The sequence below is a fragment of the Hordeum vulgare genome, chromosome 7H (genome assembly GCF_904849725.1).
Source record: "Hordeum vulgare subsp. vulgare chromosome 7H, MorexV3_pseudomolecules_assembly, whole genome shotgun sequence".
NCBI classification, from domain to species: domain Eukaryota; kingdom Viridiplantae; phylum Streptophyta; class Magnoliopsida; order Poales; family Poaceae; genus Hordeum; species Hordeum vulgare.
The window spans coordinates 617,939,025-617,954,858 of NC_058524.1; the positions used below are offsets into that span (position 1 = coordinate 617,939,025).

A 15,834-nucleotide genomic window follows, 5' to 3' on the forward strand; every position below is an offset into this window, starting at 1 on the left:
TGCACCGTATTTTTACATCCAATAAGTTTTGTGCTACGACATAAGTAATAGGAAATGAAAGAAAATATATACCAGACGTAAAAATATTTTGTGTTACATAATATTATGAATGTAAAAATATAGTACACATCATACACAAAAATGTAATTTTTTTTCTTATGACCTGTAATTTTTTTTCTTATGAATGGTGCCGGCAGGGAGATCGCGTGCGGCGGCCATGGCGGTGTCCCCTGGTTGTGCGTTGGTGGCCATTGCCTTCATGGCCTGTCAGGAGCTCATGTGTGCGTCTCCGGTGAAGGTTGGTGGCGGTGTTCTCTGGATGTGTTTCCCTCCCGTGGCTTGTCGACAACCTGTAGAGGGGCAAGAAAGGGATGTTGGAGGCAGTGGCGTAGCGGTCCAATACTAAAAATTTCTTGTAATTTTATGCATTATAAAAAAATATATATATATCTTTTTTCTATTCCATATATTGGCTATGGTGGAATTTCAGGGTGGTCCATGGACCACCCTGTCCATCCCTGGCTACGCCACTGGTTGGAGGTCGCACCGACATTCTCGTGGTTGCGTGCGCCTCCAAGGTGTGGCTCCGCAGGGATCCAGCCAACTGCTGCTTAAGAGTGACACGACTAGGGGTGAAAACGGCGTCGATTTCGGTCATGGTGACGGTAGTGGCGTCTTTGGCGTTGTTTGCTTGTCGAAGGCATCGTCCTTCGAATCGTCGTTACCTCGTTCCGGCTGCTCTGGGTGAAACCCTATATCTGGGTCTTCCGACACGGATGATGACGACAACTTCAGTGTCGATTTCCCTCCCGAGAGCATCCTTTTGGATCAGGTGGTGACTAGAAAGGCCAACATGTGGAGAGGTATTGCATCTACCATATCGACGATGGTGGGTATCAACGGCATTTCGCAGTGAAGTCTCGGCGATGGACGCGCGATGATGAGTGCGTGCAGGATGGTGGCGCTCTCTAGCGTAGATGGCAGTTGGGCCTGATAAGATCAATACGTTGATCTCATGTTGGGACGACAGAAGATGGAGAAGGCGAATTTTAGAGCATGCGCACCCGGTGCACGTTGAAGGTTTGTTAAACTTGTTGATGGTCTCGGCACACCGTAGAGCGGGTTGATGAGGCCACCAGTTTAGATGGTGTGTGTTGGTGCGAGTTCAGGACACATCATGAAACTTGTAGCTGCAGCCACAAACATTGTCATAAAGACGACTTTGAATTAATCCATAAACATATTTTTTTCAGACTCTATTGAATGGGGACTGCTAGACATCCATCGGTGAATTTGTAGTAACAATCCACCGTCCTTTTAGCTGTCCGATGCATACGCGTGTACCGTCCGATCACCAGCTCGGTCGCCTCCGTCCACCACACAAAATCTTGAAACAACGCTCCAGTTGCGGAAACAAGCACGCTGCTACGTAGTCCGACTGACAGGTTAAAAAATGACTGACGAGTCTTTTGCAACATAGATTACGTTCAATTTTTTTGCAACAAAAGAGCATGTTACGAAAACGTCCGTATATTTTTTGTAATAGAATTTGTTATAGAATATTTTTTGCAACAAGTATCGTGTTGCAGAAATTTTCAACAAGCGCTAAGTTGTACAAGTACAAGCTAGGTGAGCGTACATAAGACAAGCGTTGCACGAACGAAAGGCGCCTGCCTTCAAGGAATTTAGATTTCAGATCCTGCAACATAAGACGTGTTGCAGTACGCAATCTGCAACAAACGTTAAGTTACAGAATGAAAAACTACATAAATTCAAATAAAACACGCCTCGCACGGACGAGACGGCGGACGCCCGCGTGCGATCCGCCGGCTGAAGCACTACTTTTCCCCTATTGAATTTACGAATTGGTTGCGTGAATCCTTGGATGAAGAGGCGAGGGTTTGAACCTTCTTTTCAAAGGAAAAAAAAACCGCTATTTGGAGTGGTTGGCCCTCGCCTTTTGACCGCACTACATACTGTACTAGATTTGGAGTGGAAGAAAATTGGATTCTCCACAGTTGAAGCATGCGGAAACCACATGTCCACATCCCAAACCAAGCAACTAAAACCGCGGGCAGCAGCAGGCAACATCTTCCAACTAGTGGTGCCGGCAGAGCAACTTGGCGCCGTCCACTTGTGCGTACCTTTTACTCTGCAGGGATCACACTGGAAGCAACCCTCCGGCGGGGTGGATTCAGATGTACCTTGTCCGGTATAAATAGAAGCTTCCATTGCAATGCTTCTCCACATGCACCACCTTAATTAGCGCTTCCATCTAGCAGCACAGAGCAAGCGATCGGTACCAGGAGATGGACATGGAGATCCCGGTCATCGACCTCCAGGGGCTCGACGGCGACGCCTCCCAGCGGTCGCAAACCATGGCGCGGCTCCACGAAGCCTGCAAGGACTGGGGCTTCTTCTGGGTACGTGAGCGGCCACACGTACGTGTGTTCGTTGCGGCTACAAGGTAATGAATTAACAGCCGCGTACTACGGCGCATGCAGGTGGACAGCCATGGCGTCGACGCCGCGCTGATGGAGGAGGTGAAGCGCTTCGTGTATGCCCACTACGACGAGCATCTCAAGGATAGGTTCTACGCCTCGGACCTCGCCAAAGACCTGCTGCTGCCGGCGGAGGAATCCAAAGCCGTCTCCGGTGAGGTAGACTGGGAGACCGCCTACTTCATCCGGCACCGTCCCGCCAACAACGTCGCCGACTTCCCGGAGATCCCGCCGGCCACACGGTCAGTCTTCTTCTTCTTCCACCCCATGCTCATCACTCACACTTTCTATCTTGCTCACGTTCGTGTCATGGTGCTCAGAGAGATGCTCGACGTGTACATCGGACAGATGGTGTCGCTCGCAGAGCGGCTGGCCGAGTGCATGAGCCTGAACCTGGGCCTGGACGGCGGCCGCGTCAAAGACACCTTCGCGCCGCCGTTCGTCGGGACCAAGTTCGCCATGTACCCGGCCTGCCCGCGGCCGGACCTCCTGTGGGGCCTCCGCGCCCACACCGACGCCGGCGGCATCATCCTGCTCCTGCAGGACGACGTGGTCGGCGGGCTGGAGTTCTTCAGGGGCGACCGGGAGTGGGTCCCCGTGGGCCCCACCAAGGGCAGCAGAATCTTCGTCAACCTCGGGGACCAGCTGGAGGTGATGAGCGGCGGCGCCTACAGGAGCGTGCTGCACCGCGTCGCCGCCGTCGCGGAGGGGCGGCGGCTGTCGGTGGCGACGTTCTACAACCCCGGGGCGGAAGCCGTCGTGGCGCCGGCGCCCACGGCGAGGCAGCCGGCGGCGCAGGTGTACCCCGGGCCGTACAGGTTCGGCGACTACCTGGACTACTACCAGGGCACCAAGTTTGCCGACAAGGCGGCGAGGTTGCAGGCCGTCAAGGAGCTGTTCGGCTCACGGATTCTGCCCGATTGACTGGGTGTGCAGTGTGCGCGTTGTGTGCGGAGTTGGGTCGATTGTAGTTGTGAGATTTGTTTCTTTTTTCGGAAAATCTAATGGGCAGCGTACACACGCAACAAACCAACCTGTCTAATCTAAGCATTTCACGTATGACCGTTAGATTAAGGAGGAAAAGAGTTTTGCATGCTACAGACAACGTACGATTTCTTTTGATGTTTGAAATTTAAAAAGTTTTTTCTATAAAACCGTTAATTCAATCGATGGTCCGTTTTTATCATTGGCTTTCTCACGACGAGTTCTTCGAAACTAGATCCCATATCGATATGTTTCGTCAACTATTTTTTTCCGTTTATACTTGTCATATTTTTTGACCCACTTGCCGTATTAGAGCATCTCCAACAGCCGCGCTTCGCGCCGCGCCCAAAAAATTTATTTGCCGCGCGCGCTTCGGCTGGTTTGGCGCGTCGCGCAGCGCTGGCTCCAGCAGCAGCGTTAAAATGCAGCGCGCGCGCCGCACCAGCAACGCGCAAAAGTGCAATGAACATGTGAATTTGACACAAACAAGTTGATGCATATAAGTTCATGCCCACAAGTTCATCCAACCAAGTTCGAAATGCAAACTAAAGTTCAAGACATATAAATGAAAGACACATCAATCATCATCTTCCTCGTCTTCGTCCTCATCTTCCGAAGACGATTCTTCCGCCTCCGTAGATGAATCTTCCTCCCTAACCTCATCACGCACCGCATCACGTGAAGCTCCGACGGTGTTGGCAAGATCTTCAACGGCATCTTCATGGGAATGTGTGTGAGGAGACACATCCAAAGACCTTCCATCCATGGCCGGAGGTGCACCCATGCCTCCCATGGCGGCCGGAGGTGCACCCATGCCTCCCATGAGAGAAGCAAAACTCATGCCTCCCATGGCGACCATAGCGTCGGAGGGTGCTCCAAAGCCACCCATGCCTCCCATGGCGGCCGAAGGTGCATCCATGCATCCCATGGCTCCAAAGCCACCCATGCCTCCCATGGCGCCGAGACCACCGCCACCCATGCCGCCAAGGCCACCGCCACCCATGCCTCCCATGGCATCGAGGCCACCGCCACCCATGGCGCCAAGGCCACCGCCACCCATGCCGCCGAGACCACCGCCACCCATGCCGCGGATCATGGCTCTTTTTTGGATCAAGACTTCTTCACGGGCAAGGTTGACATATTCCTTTTGCGCATCATTGAACAAAGATGTGTCCAAGAAGAACAAGTGCTTCTCCCATTCCAACAACTTAGCTCGCTCCTCCATGCCCACCTGCCTCTCCTCCAATGCCACTTTCCTCTCCTCGGCGGCCACCCTCCTCTCCTCGGCCGCGGCATCTTGGTTCCTTGCCATTTTCCTCACCTCGTTGGCTTCTTTTCTTGCCTTCACAATAGCTTCCATAGCATTTGTGAGCTCATCATCTCCTTTCCTCTTCTTCTTTTCGGTTTTGTCCTTCTTGCACCCATCCGGTCGTTTTGGTTTCGAGTATGAAACCGAGTTGGGTGTGGGGCTTCTCTTGCCGTCATCACTTGATGCATCATCCTCCTCATCATCATTCAACTCAGTTGTTCGCTTGCGTTTGTTGCTCAAATGCAAATCATCCAAATCTTCACGCTTCTTCCATTTCTCATCATCCTTCAACACTTCATAGCAATGAGGCAAGGTAAATATCTTTCCTTTCTTGATCTCTCCCTTCTTGGTTGTCCTCGTCTCTTCTTTGAACAAGTTTTCTGCAATGTTGTACTACAAGAAAAACAAAACAAGTTAGCACTTCGGACACCAAAAACAAGTATGATGAACATGTATGAGATGCCACTTACTCTATCATCCTCATTTGTGCCACTTGGGTTAAGCTTGTCAACTGCCTTTTGTGCGGCCGCCCACTTTTGACAATCCGAGTTGATTGTCGACCATCAGGACCGAAGTGATCTCTCGGAGCGGTCAATTCCACTCACGTTCTGAGCATCAAAGGATTCTTTCATTCGCCCCCAGTAAGCATCTCTACTTCGATCACCTCCAATGGATGGATCCCTCGACACTTGCAACCAAGTATTGCATAGTAATTTGTCATCATTGGTGGTGTAATTGCCCGCTCTTACTTTCGGCGCCTCGACAATGCCCTCACCCTCCTCGTCCACCTCAAACTCATGGTCGTCCAAATGGATGTCATTGGTTTGAGACCAATGCGAATTGTTGGACCCAACACCCATAGTTGACATGTATGCATCATCGTTGAGACTACAAAGCTTTTCGAAGAATGCAAATATAAGCTAATTATATGATGATGCATTGAAAAAATAACAAGAAAATAAAAGTTGGAATTTTTTTCACCTTGGGGGCATTTCGTCGAACACGTAGTGCGCGTCGGCCGCCGGCTCAAGAGTGAGCTCGCCGGCGCTTCGGTAGACGTCGCGCCGGTCCGCCGCCCTGCAAGCTTCTTCTTCGCCTTCGAGCTCCCGGAACCGTCCGCCGCCTTCTTCTTCGCGGATGTTTTTCCTTTCTTCGACCCCGCCGCATTGGGGAGCTTCGACGGTGCGGCGGCGGCACGGGACGGCGTCGGCGCGATGCCAGCCGTCGGCGTGGTCATCCGCGGCGGCAAGAAGAGGCTGCGCGCGAGGCTGACGGTCGGCGGAGCTCCGGCGGTGGCTGCGCCAACGCTCACCGCGTTAGGGTTTTCGGCGACGACGGCGGCGGCGGGGGGCTCGCGGCTGTACAGCGGGGTGAGCGGGGTGCCGGTCTACGCGTCCATGGTGGCAGGGGCGCTGGCGCCGGCGTGCGTGGTGCGAAGGAGGAAGAAAGAGAGAGAGTTCGCGCGCGCGCTCGAGTCTGCCGCGCGCGGAAGTGAGCGCTCCAAATTACCAGCGCGGGATAAGGCGATGGACAGCGCGCCCAACTTGTTTTAGCGCGCGCGCGGTTTTTGCGCACCCACTGGAGCATCCCGCCGCGTCGCACGCGCGCTAAAAAGGCATATTTTTGGGCGCGGCGCTTGTTTTGCGCTGTTGTTGGAGATGCTCTTATTAACCACTTACTTGCCTCAAAAAAATAACTTGATTGTCACTTTTTAATGTTGTTTCGTACAAAAGCCTTGTAATAGATTTCATTATACATGATATAAAACCATGTCATTGGTTGTGTTTGCCAATTTAAAATATACCAACTTGTCATATTTACAATGACTGACAAGTTGTATGAGACAATATGATAACGAGGTAGGATTAAAATGACAAACATAAAAAATACATGTGGCAACTGTGTTTTTATAAACACGTACAAGCTTTATGAGACCACACGACAACTTAATAGAATAAAAATGACAAGCACATCAAAACATTTTGGGAGACTCCAGTTATAAGCATCGACAATCTTTACACGAAACGACATCAAAAAATATGGCAATTAAGTTATTTTTATTAGGCAAGTAAGTGGTTAATAATATAACTAGTGAATGGAACAATGTGGCAATTACGGAAGAAAAAAAGTTTTTTGAAACATGTCGACATGGGATATACTTTCAAAGATCTTGTCGCCACAAAGCCAATGACGAAAACAGATCATCGATTGAATTAACGGTTTTAAAGATAAATTTTTTTGAATTTTAAGCATTGAAGAGAATCTTTACTTCTATTTTTAGGTGCATGTGCATGTGAGGCGCTGCATCTGGTGAGTTGAATCTGCCTTTTTAACAGCGCGCGATAGCGACATGCATGCATATTAGTATAAGAGCCGCAGCACGGCAACGACCGGGTGCGACGCCGCTCTATAGTCAGGTCCTTCTTTTTTATACGCTTTGTATCAAGAAAAAGGAGAGGCTATAGATGTTTGTGCTGCAATTTGTTTGCTGGGCAGATCTATGTATTATAGTATGTCCGAGGCTGCAATGGTGTTTGTGCTGCAATTTGTTTGCTGGGCAGATCTATGTATTATAGTATGTCCGAGGCTGCAATGGTTACCCATTTTGATCTGGATTTCTTAGCCTATGGAAATGGACCTCGGGAGTGTTTGGGAGTAGCTTTTTCAGTGCAATCTGGCAAGAAGAACGTCTGCATTTTGTTTAGTCGTCTGACCTCTTCCATTGGAGCAACTCCAACATGATGGTTCATTTCGTCCGTCCATATCCTTTCCAACGAAAGGAAACGCGATCCGACACCGTCTACAGCCACACCAGCGGCTGCTCCCGCGACACGGTCTAAGGCCACGCCAATGGCTGCTGTCGCGGTCCCGCCGTCGACTCATCAGCGGAACCCGCCACCGCCACCATCTCACACCATGACCACTCGTGCTAAACGGGGAATTGTGAAGCCCAAGGCAATTTTTGATCTTCATGTTGAAGGTTTATCTCCAATACCGAAGACCTATCGTGGTGCTCTCAAGGATTCAAACTGGCATTCCGCCATGGTTGAGGAGTATGTTGCTCTTTTCTCCAACAACACTTGTGACCTCGTTGATCCGCCTCGCAATGCTAACATTGTTATTGGCAGGTGGATCTTCCGTCACAACATGATGTCTGATGGTTCTTTGGAACGATACAAAGCTCGTGGGTACTCTGTGGATTTACACATCGTGAAGGTATTGATTTTGATGAAACCTTCAGCCATGTCATCAAGCCAGCCACTATTCACACAGTGCTCTCTCTTGCGCTCTCTAGTCACTGGCCGATTCATCAGCTTGACGTCAAGAATGCATTCCTCAATGGCACTCTCATCGACATTGTTTATGCTCGCCAGGCTTCTTGGTTTACCGATCCTAACTTCCCTGATAAGGTCTGTCATCTCAACAAATCACTCTATGGTTTGAAGCAGGCGCCTCGAGCATGGTTTCAACGGTTTGCCTCGTTCATTGCATCAGTTGGTTTTATTGGAGCCAAGTTCGACAACTCGTTATTCGTCTATCAGTGTGGCGCTAACATGGCCTATCTCCTGCTCTATGTGGATGACATTATCCTGATCGCGTCTTCCTCGACATTGTTGCATAGTTTGATTGCCTCTCTTCGTACCGAGTTTAGTATGGAAGATATGGGTGATCTTCATTACTTTCTGGGCATCTCTGTCACACGCAGCAAGGACAGCCTGTTCCTCTCACAGGAGAAGTATGCATTGGATCTTCTTGACAGAGTTGGTATGTTACAGCGTGAATTCATCTCTACTCTAGTTGATACTGCCTCCAAACTTTCAGCCATGTCTAGTGATCCTGTTAAAGATCCCACCGAGTATCGTAGTATTGCAGGAGGTCTTCAGTACCTTATGTTCACTCGGCCAGACATCTCTTATGTTGTGCAACAGATTTGTCTTTATGTGTATGATCCTCGGGCTAATCATCTGCTCCTTGTGAAGCTGTTCTTCGCTATATCCGCGGCACCACCAGTTATGGCCTCATCTTGTTCCGATGCAGCTCTAAAAAGTTGACGGCCTATTCTCACGCTGATTGGGCAGGTTGGCCAGACACTCGCCGGTCTACCTCTGGCCATTGTGTCTTCCTCGGCGCTAACATGGTGTCATGGTCTGCTAAGTGGCAACACACGGTCTCTCGCTCCAACGCTGAGGCCGAATATAGGGCGGGTGCGAATGTGGTGGCTGAAACATGTTGGTTACAACAGCTTCCTCAGGAACTTCATCGACCGATGACTGGTGCCACTGTGGTTTTCTGTGACAATGTGAGCTCCGTTTACATGAACAGAATCATGTTCATCATCAGCGCACCAAGCATGTGGAGATCGATCTACACTTCGTACGAGACCGTGTCACCACAGGCAAGGTCCGGGTTCTCCACGTTTTGAGTTCTTGCTAGTTTGAGGACATTTTCACCAAAGAATTGCCATCCCCTCTCTTCTTGGATTTTCGGGACAGTCTTAACATTCGACGACTTCCGTTTATGACTGAGGGAGGGTGTTAGAATATAAAACCGTATAGTATTTGTATAGATATACGGTTGTATATGTGTAGTCCTTGTATATGTATCCGTATATTCTACGTGACGAACTCTGTCTTGTAACCTCTATATAATGATCAACACGAGACACCACAATGTGTGGTTTCCCCAATTTTACACTTCCATCTATACACCGTCGACTAAAATGCCGTCATACAATACCAAAGCACATTTACGCAATAGAGGAGCCAAAGGCTGGTTCATAGCGAGGACTTGACGCATGCTCTTGTTCATTGCTCTCATGCAAGGTGCTTTTGGGAGGAGGCGAGAATGCTCTTCGAGATCAATTTGCCACGGCTCCACCCCAGCTCTTGGGCACGTGATATCCTTTGTGACATGCAATTCACAGACAAGGATCGCCCCACAATCATCACGGTCGCGTGGGTCGTCTGGATGTCTCACAACAGAAGGACACACGATCAGGAGATCATTGATCCAGCTACCTCGGTTCGACACATCCATGAAGACCTGGCGTTGCTGGACATTCCACGACATAGCTTCATACCTGTGCCGGGTCATGGTTGGCGGGCCCCTAAAGGTAATCTTGTAAAGATCAATACTAATGCTGCAATCCATCTCGATGTCGATGTCGTTGGCGTGGGGAGGAGTAGCCGCTCTTCCTCGGCTTTCCTCGGCGCATGGTGCAAACCCCATCTGGGGGTCACGGATCCTTTCATTGTTGAAGTGCTCTCCTTGCATGAGGGTGTCATCTTCACCAAGCTTCGAGGCTACACGCATGTGCGACTGGAATATGACTGTCTTGAGGCAGTTAACCTCTGGAACTCTAGCTACACCGATCGTACGGTAGTAGCACCAATCATCAAATTAGAGAGCTCTCTGTCAGCTTTTTGTACTTTCACATTTCTCATGTAATAAGAGCCTCTAACAGTCCTGCACACGTGTGTACTAAGCATGCTTGTACGCTTAATGTGATCGAAAGCTGGCTGGACTCAACCCCTAGCTTCCTGGTAAGCAGTCTCCTGACTGACTGTCCAGCGAATGCTTTTACTTAATAAAGCTCTCTGAAGAAAAAAAAAAAGGCTGGTTCATAGCACTCAAGAATGTGCTAGGAGCCACTCTCAGTGACGGAGCTGAGTTATAGCAAAAGGGGACATGGCCCGCCCAGTTTTGCTGCTAAAGGCTGGGCCTAATGGTAAATCTGGGTCATAATTATAAGAAAGTTGGGCCTCTCTCGTCCATACTTTTGTTAACCCAAAAGTATGCACTTGTCCCTTACCAAACATCGTTGTGTAGATTAAAAAAAAGATTATATGAATGAAAGTAAAAGAAGTGAGTTAAACAGAATACATGCAAACTTAAACTACCCACAACAGAAAATAACATAAAGTAGTAACATGTATATGTTACTAGTTCAAATTACTATCTCCACAATGGGTAATAAGATAGAGATGGTAACATAGATTTTTTTTTCATTTATTAGGTTATAAACTCATCTTCTTTTGATATATATTATGTTACTCATAGTATGAGTAAGTAGCTATGTTATTCAATTTGTCTCTCTCTCTTTATTAACTATCTGTCATATTATTATTTTTACTTAAATAAGATCTATGTTACTATCTATATTACTTTTACTATAGATAGTCTTATACCAAGGCTGCACCAGCACGCAACGTCAAAGGCACAATGTGAGCTGACATGCGCCGGATTTGGTCTCACTAAATGGAAATGTATGTTTCAAGCGTCCATCGCTAGCTAGACCTAATATTACTCGTTTTGAGCAATTTTAACATGGTCCCTCTCACTTTTTTTATACGAGAGACAAAAGAAGATAAGACCTAATCAGACCTATTGACCCTTGCACCCAGGCTAGATGGCCGTTGTATCCATTCGTCACCCTTCACCATTGAGTTGGGCATTATATTGCACTTGTCCCTTACCAAAGCATCGTTGTGTAGATTGAAAAGGAGGATTATGTGAATGGAAGTACAAGAAGTGAGTTAAACAGAACACATGCAAACTTAGACTACTCACAATAGAAAATAACATAGAATCCCCCTCCCTCCTCCTCCCACGTCGCCCCCGCGAGACGACCAGGGGGCAACCCTAAATCCCGCCGGTCTCTCCCGCCCCCTCCTTCCTCGCCGCCCCCCCCCCCCCCCGATGGCGCGGCTCGACGAAGCACGACCGTCGTCGTCGGCGGCGGGGCCTCGTGGTTCTCCTAGTCGGGCGTGTTGGCGCGGACCGACAGCTCGGGTCCGAGCATGGAGCTATCTCGGGCGACACGGTGGTGTGGCGGGCAGAGGCGGAGCTCCGGTGCCTCTGCTCCCCCGCAATGGGCGACAAGGTGTTGGGGCATGCCTGCTCTCCAAGGTCAATGGCGGTCGGGACAGATCTGTGTTCTAACGGTGCGGCCGGGTCTGGGGCTAGGCGACGCGGGCCGAGGGCAACACGGGTTGCAGCACCGTAGCAGTGGCAGGTTGATGGGCGGGCAAGCCGGTCTCCAGGTACTCCGACGGCTGGGCGGCGGCGGGCAGGGCGGACGAGCTCCCCGGTGAGCTTTCTTGGTGGTTGGTGTTGGAAATATGCCCTAGAGGCAATAATAAAATGGTTATTATCATATTTCCTTGTTCATGATAATCGTCTATTGTTCATGCTATAATTGTATTAACAGGAAACAGTAATACATGTGTAAATAAATAGATCACAATGTGTCCCTAGCAAGCCTCTAGTTGGCTAGCTCGTTAGTCAATAGATGATCATGATTTCCTGATCATGGGCATTAGATGTCATTGATAACGGGATCACATCATTGGAAGAATGATGTGATGGACAAGACCCAATCCTAAGCCTAGCACTAGGTCGTATTGTTCGTATGCTAATGCTTTTCTAATGTCAAGTATCTTTTCCTTCGACCGTGAGATTGTGCAACTCCCGGATACCGTAGGAGTGCTTTGGGTGTATCAAACATCACAACGTAACTGGGTGACTATAAAGGTGCACTACGGGTACCTCCGAAAGTGTCTGTTGGGTTGGTACGAATCGAGATCGGAATTTGTCACTCCGTGTGACGGAGAGGTATCTCTGGGCCCACTCGGTAGAACATCATCATGAGCTCAATGTGACTAAGGAGTTAGTCACACGATGACGTGCTACTTAACGAGTAAAGAGACTTACCGGTAACGAGATTGAACAAGGTATAGGTATACCGACGATCGAATCTCGGGCAAGTTCTATACCGACAGACAAAGGGAATCGTATACGGGATTGATTGAATCCTTGACATCGTGGTTCATCCGATGAGATCATCGTGGAGCAAGTGGGAGCCACCATGGGTATCCAGACCCCGCTGATGGTTATTGGCCAGAGAGGTGTCTCGGTCATGTCTGCCTGTCTCCCGAACCCGTAGGTTCTACACACTTAAGGTTCGATGACGCTAGGGTTATAGGGAATTGTTGTACGAGGTTACCGAAAGTTGTTCGGAGTCCCGGATGAGATCCCGGACGTCACGAGGAGCTCCAGAATGGTCCGGAGGTAAAGATTGATATATAGGACGGATGGTTTCGGATACCGGAAGTGTTTCGGGCATCACCGGTAACGTACCGGGACCACCGGGACCACCAGAGGTGGCCCCGGGGGACCACCGAAGGGGGGCAACGACCCCGGGAGATAAGGTGGGCCAAATGGGGGTGGGAACCAGCCCCTAGGTGGGCTGGTGCGCCTCCCCACTCAGCCTATAGCCAAGGGAGAGAAAAGCGGTGGCAAACCCTAGGCCAGGTGGGCCTAAGGCCCACCAGATGGTGCGCCACCCGCTCCTCCCCCTTCTGGCCGCCGCACCTCCCATCTGGGGGTCTGCCGCACCCCCTAGGGTGGGAACCCTAGGGGTGGCACCCCCTCTCCCCTCCCCCTATATATATCGGGCACTTTTGGTCATTGAGACACACGGTTTTTCCTCTCTCTCGGCGCAACCCCGCTCCTCTCCCTCCGCCTCTCTGTCGGTGCTTGGCGAAGCCCTGCCGGGAGACCTCGTCTCTGTTGGAATTATGCCCTAGAGGCAATAATAAATATAGTTATTATTATAATTCCTGTATCAAGATAATCGTTTATTATCCATGCTATAATTGTATTGAATGAAGACTCATTTACATGTGTGGATACATAGACAAAACACTGTCCCTAGCAAGCCTCTAGTTGGCTAGCCAGTTGATCAAAGATAGTCAGTGTCTTCTGATTATGAACAAGGTATTGTTGCTTGATAACTGGATCACGTCATTAGGAGAATCACGTGATGGACTAGACCCAAACTAATAGACGTAGCATGTTGATCGTGTCATTTTGTTGCTACTGTTTTCTGCGTGTCAAGTATTTGTTCCTATGACCATGAGATCATATAACTCACTAACACCGGAGGAATACTTTGTGTGTATCAAACGTCGCAACGTAACTGGGTGACTATAAAGATGCTCTACAGGTATCTCCGAAGGTGTTCGTTGAGTTAGTATGGATCAAGACTAGGATTTGTCACTCCGTGTGACGGAGAGGTATCTCAGGGCCCACTCGGTAATACAACATCACACACAAGCCTTGCAAGCAATGTGACTTACTGTAAGTTGCGGGATCTTGTATTACGGAACGAGTAAAGAGACTTGCCGGTAAACGAGATTGAAATAGGTATGCGGATACTAACGATCGAATCTCGGGCAAGTAACATACCGAAGGACAAAGGGAATGACATACGGGATTATATGAATCCTTGGCACTGAGGTTCAAACGATAAGATCTTCGTAGAATATGTAGGATCCAATATGGGCATCCAGGTCCCGCTATTGGATATTGACCGAGGAGTCTCTCGGGTCATGTCTACATAGTTCTCGAACCCGCAGGGTCTGCACACTTAAGGTTCGACGATGTTTTATGCGTATTTGAGTTATATGGTTGGTTACCGAATGTTGTTCGGATTCCCGGATGAGATCACGGACGTCATGAGGGTTTCCGGAATGGTCTGGAAACGAAGATTGATATATAGGATGACCTCATTTGATTACCGGAAGGATTTCGGAGTTACCGGGAATGTACCGGGAATGACGAATGGGTACCGGGAGTTCACCGGGGGGGGGGGGGGCAACCCACCCCGGGGAAGCCCATAGGCCATAAGGGTGGCGCACCAGCCCTTAGTGGGCTGGTGGGACAGCCCAAAAGGGCCCTATGCGCCATACAAAGGAAAATCAAAGAGAAATAAAAAAAAGGGAGGTGGGAAGGAAGGGAAGGACTCCCACCCACCAAACCAACTCCAACTCGGTTTGGGGGGGGAGCCTTCCCCCCTTGGACTCGGCCGACCCCCTTGGGGCTCCTTGAGCCCCAAGGCAAGGTCCCTTCCCTCCCACCTATATATACGGAGGTATTGGGGCTGATTAGAGACGACTTTTCCACGGCAGCCCGACCACGTACCTCCACGATTTTTCCTCTAGATCGCGTTTCTGCGGATCTCGGGCGGAGCCCTGCTGAGACAAGGTCATCACCAACCTCCGGAGCGCCGTCACGCTGCCGGAGAACTCTTCTACCTCTCCGTCTCTCTTGCTGGATCAAGAAGGCCGAGATCATCGTCGAGCTGTACGTATGCTGAACGCGGAGGTGTCGTCCGTTCGGTACTAGATCGTGGGACTGATCGCGGGATTGTTCGCGGGGCGGATCGAGGGACGTGAGGACGTTCCACTACATCAACCGCGTTCACTAACGCTTCTGCTGTACGATCTACAAGGGTACGTAGATCACTCATCCCCTCTCGTAGATGGACATCAGCATGATAGGTCTTCGTGCGCGTAGGAAAATTTTTGTTTCCCATGCGACGTTCCCCAACAGTCTCTCCATCGACACCACGCCGTCGTGTTGCTGGAGTTCTTCCCCAACCTCTCCCTCCTCCTTGCTGGATCAAGGTGCGGGAGACGTCACCGGGCTGCACGTGTGTTGAACGCGGAGGTGCCGTGGTTCGGCACTAGATCGGAATCGCTGCGAGTACGACTCCATCAACCGCGTTATAGCAACGCTTCCGCTTAGCGATCTTCAAAGGTATGAAGATGCTCTTACCCCTCTCTCGTTGCTGGTCTCTCCATAGGAAGATCTGAATATGCGTAGGAAATTTTTTGAATTTATGCTACGTTACCCAACAGTTGGCGGCGGTCCTTGGGGTTCTCCTTGCTGACGGATGGGTGTGTGTTGGTGGCCTCGCGTGCAGTTTTGCCGGCTGCCGAAGTGGGGCGACACAGGGGGTGTCCGATGGGGAGGTAAGCTGGAGGGATGGTAGATGCCGACGAAGTGGGACCACCCGTCACCGACATGAGGGTGTGCCGGTCGTGGATGCGTCCGCTCCCCCTCCTCCCACTTTCCCCGACCATGTGCGGGTTGATGCATCTCCATTGTTGATGTTGGCAGGATGTATGCGGCGGTTTTGGCGGTCGGGTGCGTCCATTCGTATAAAGCCGATCACTTTGGCTGATCTAGGGGGTG

General features: G+C 50.0%; 1 protein-coding gene across 1 annotated transcript; it reads left to right on the forward strand.

Moving 5' to 3' along the window:
- Positions 1–2,222: 2,222 nt before the first annotated feature.
- Positions 2,223–3,599, forward strand: LOC123410170 (1-aminocyclopropane-1-carboxylate oxidase 1-like). The gene is made up of 3 exons (XM_045103067.1): positions 2,223–2,423; positions 2,505–2,743; positions 2,822–3,599. The coding sequence occupies exons 1-3, from the start codon at positions 2,310–2,312 to the stop codon at positions 3,423–3,425; spliced, it is 957 nt and encodes a 318-aa protein (XP_044959002.1). The 5' UTR covers positions 2,223–2,309; the 3' UTR covers positions 3,426–3,599.
- Positions 3,600–15,834: the final 12,235 nt, after the last annotated feature.

Bases quoted from the DNA above. Each gene is read 5' to 3' on its own strand.
- LOC123410170 (XM_045103067.1), top strand. From the start codon at position 2,310: ATGGACATGGAGATCCCGGTCATCGACCTCCAGGGGCTCGACGGCGAC. The intron at 2,424-2,504 runs GTACGTGAGCGG...CGGCGCATGCAG, and splicing joins AGGACTGGGGCTTCTTCTGG to GTGGACAGCCATGGCGTCGA. The intron at 2,744-2,821 runs GTCAGTCTTCTT...CATGGTGCTCAG, and splicing joins GAGATCCCGCCGGCCACACG to AGAGATGCTCGACGTGTACA.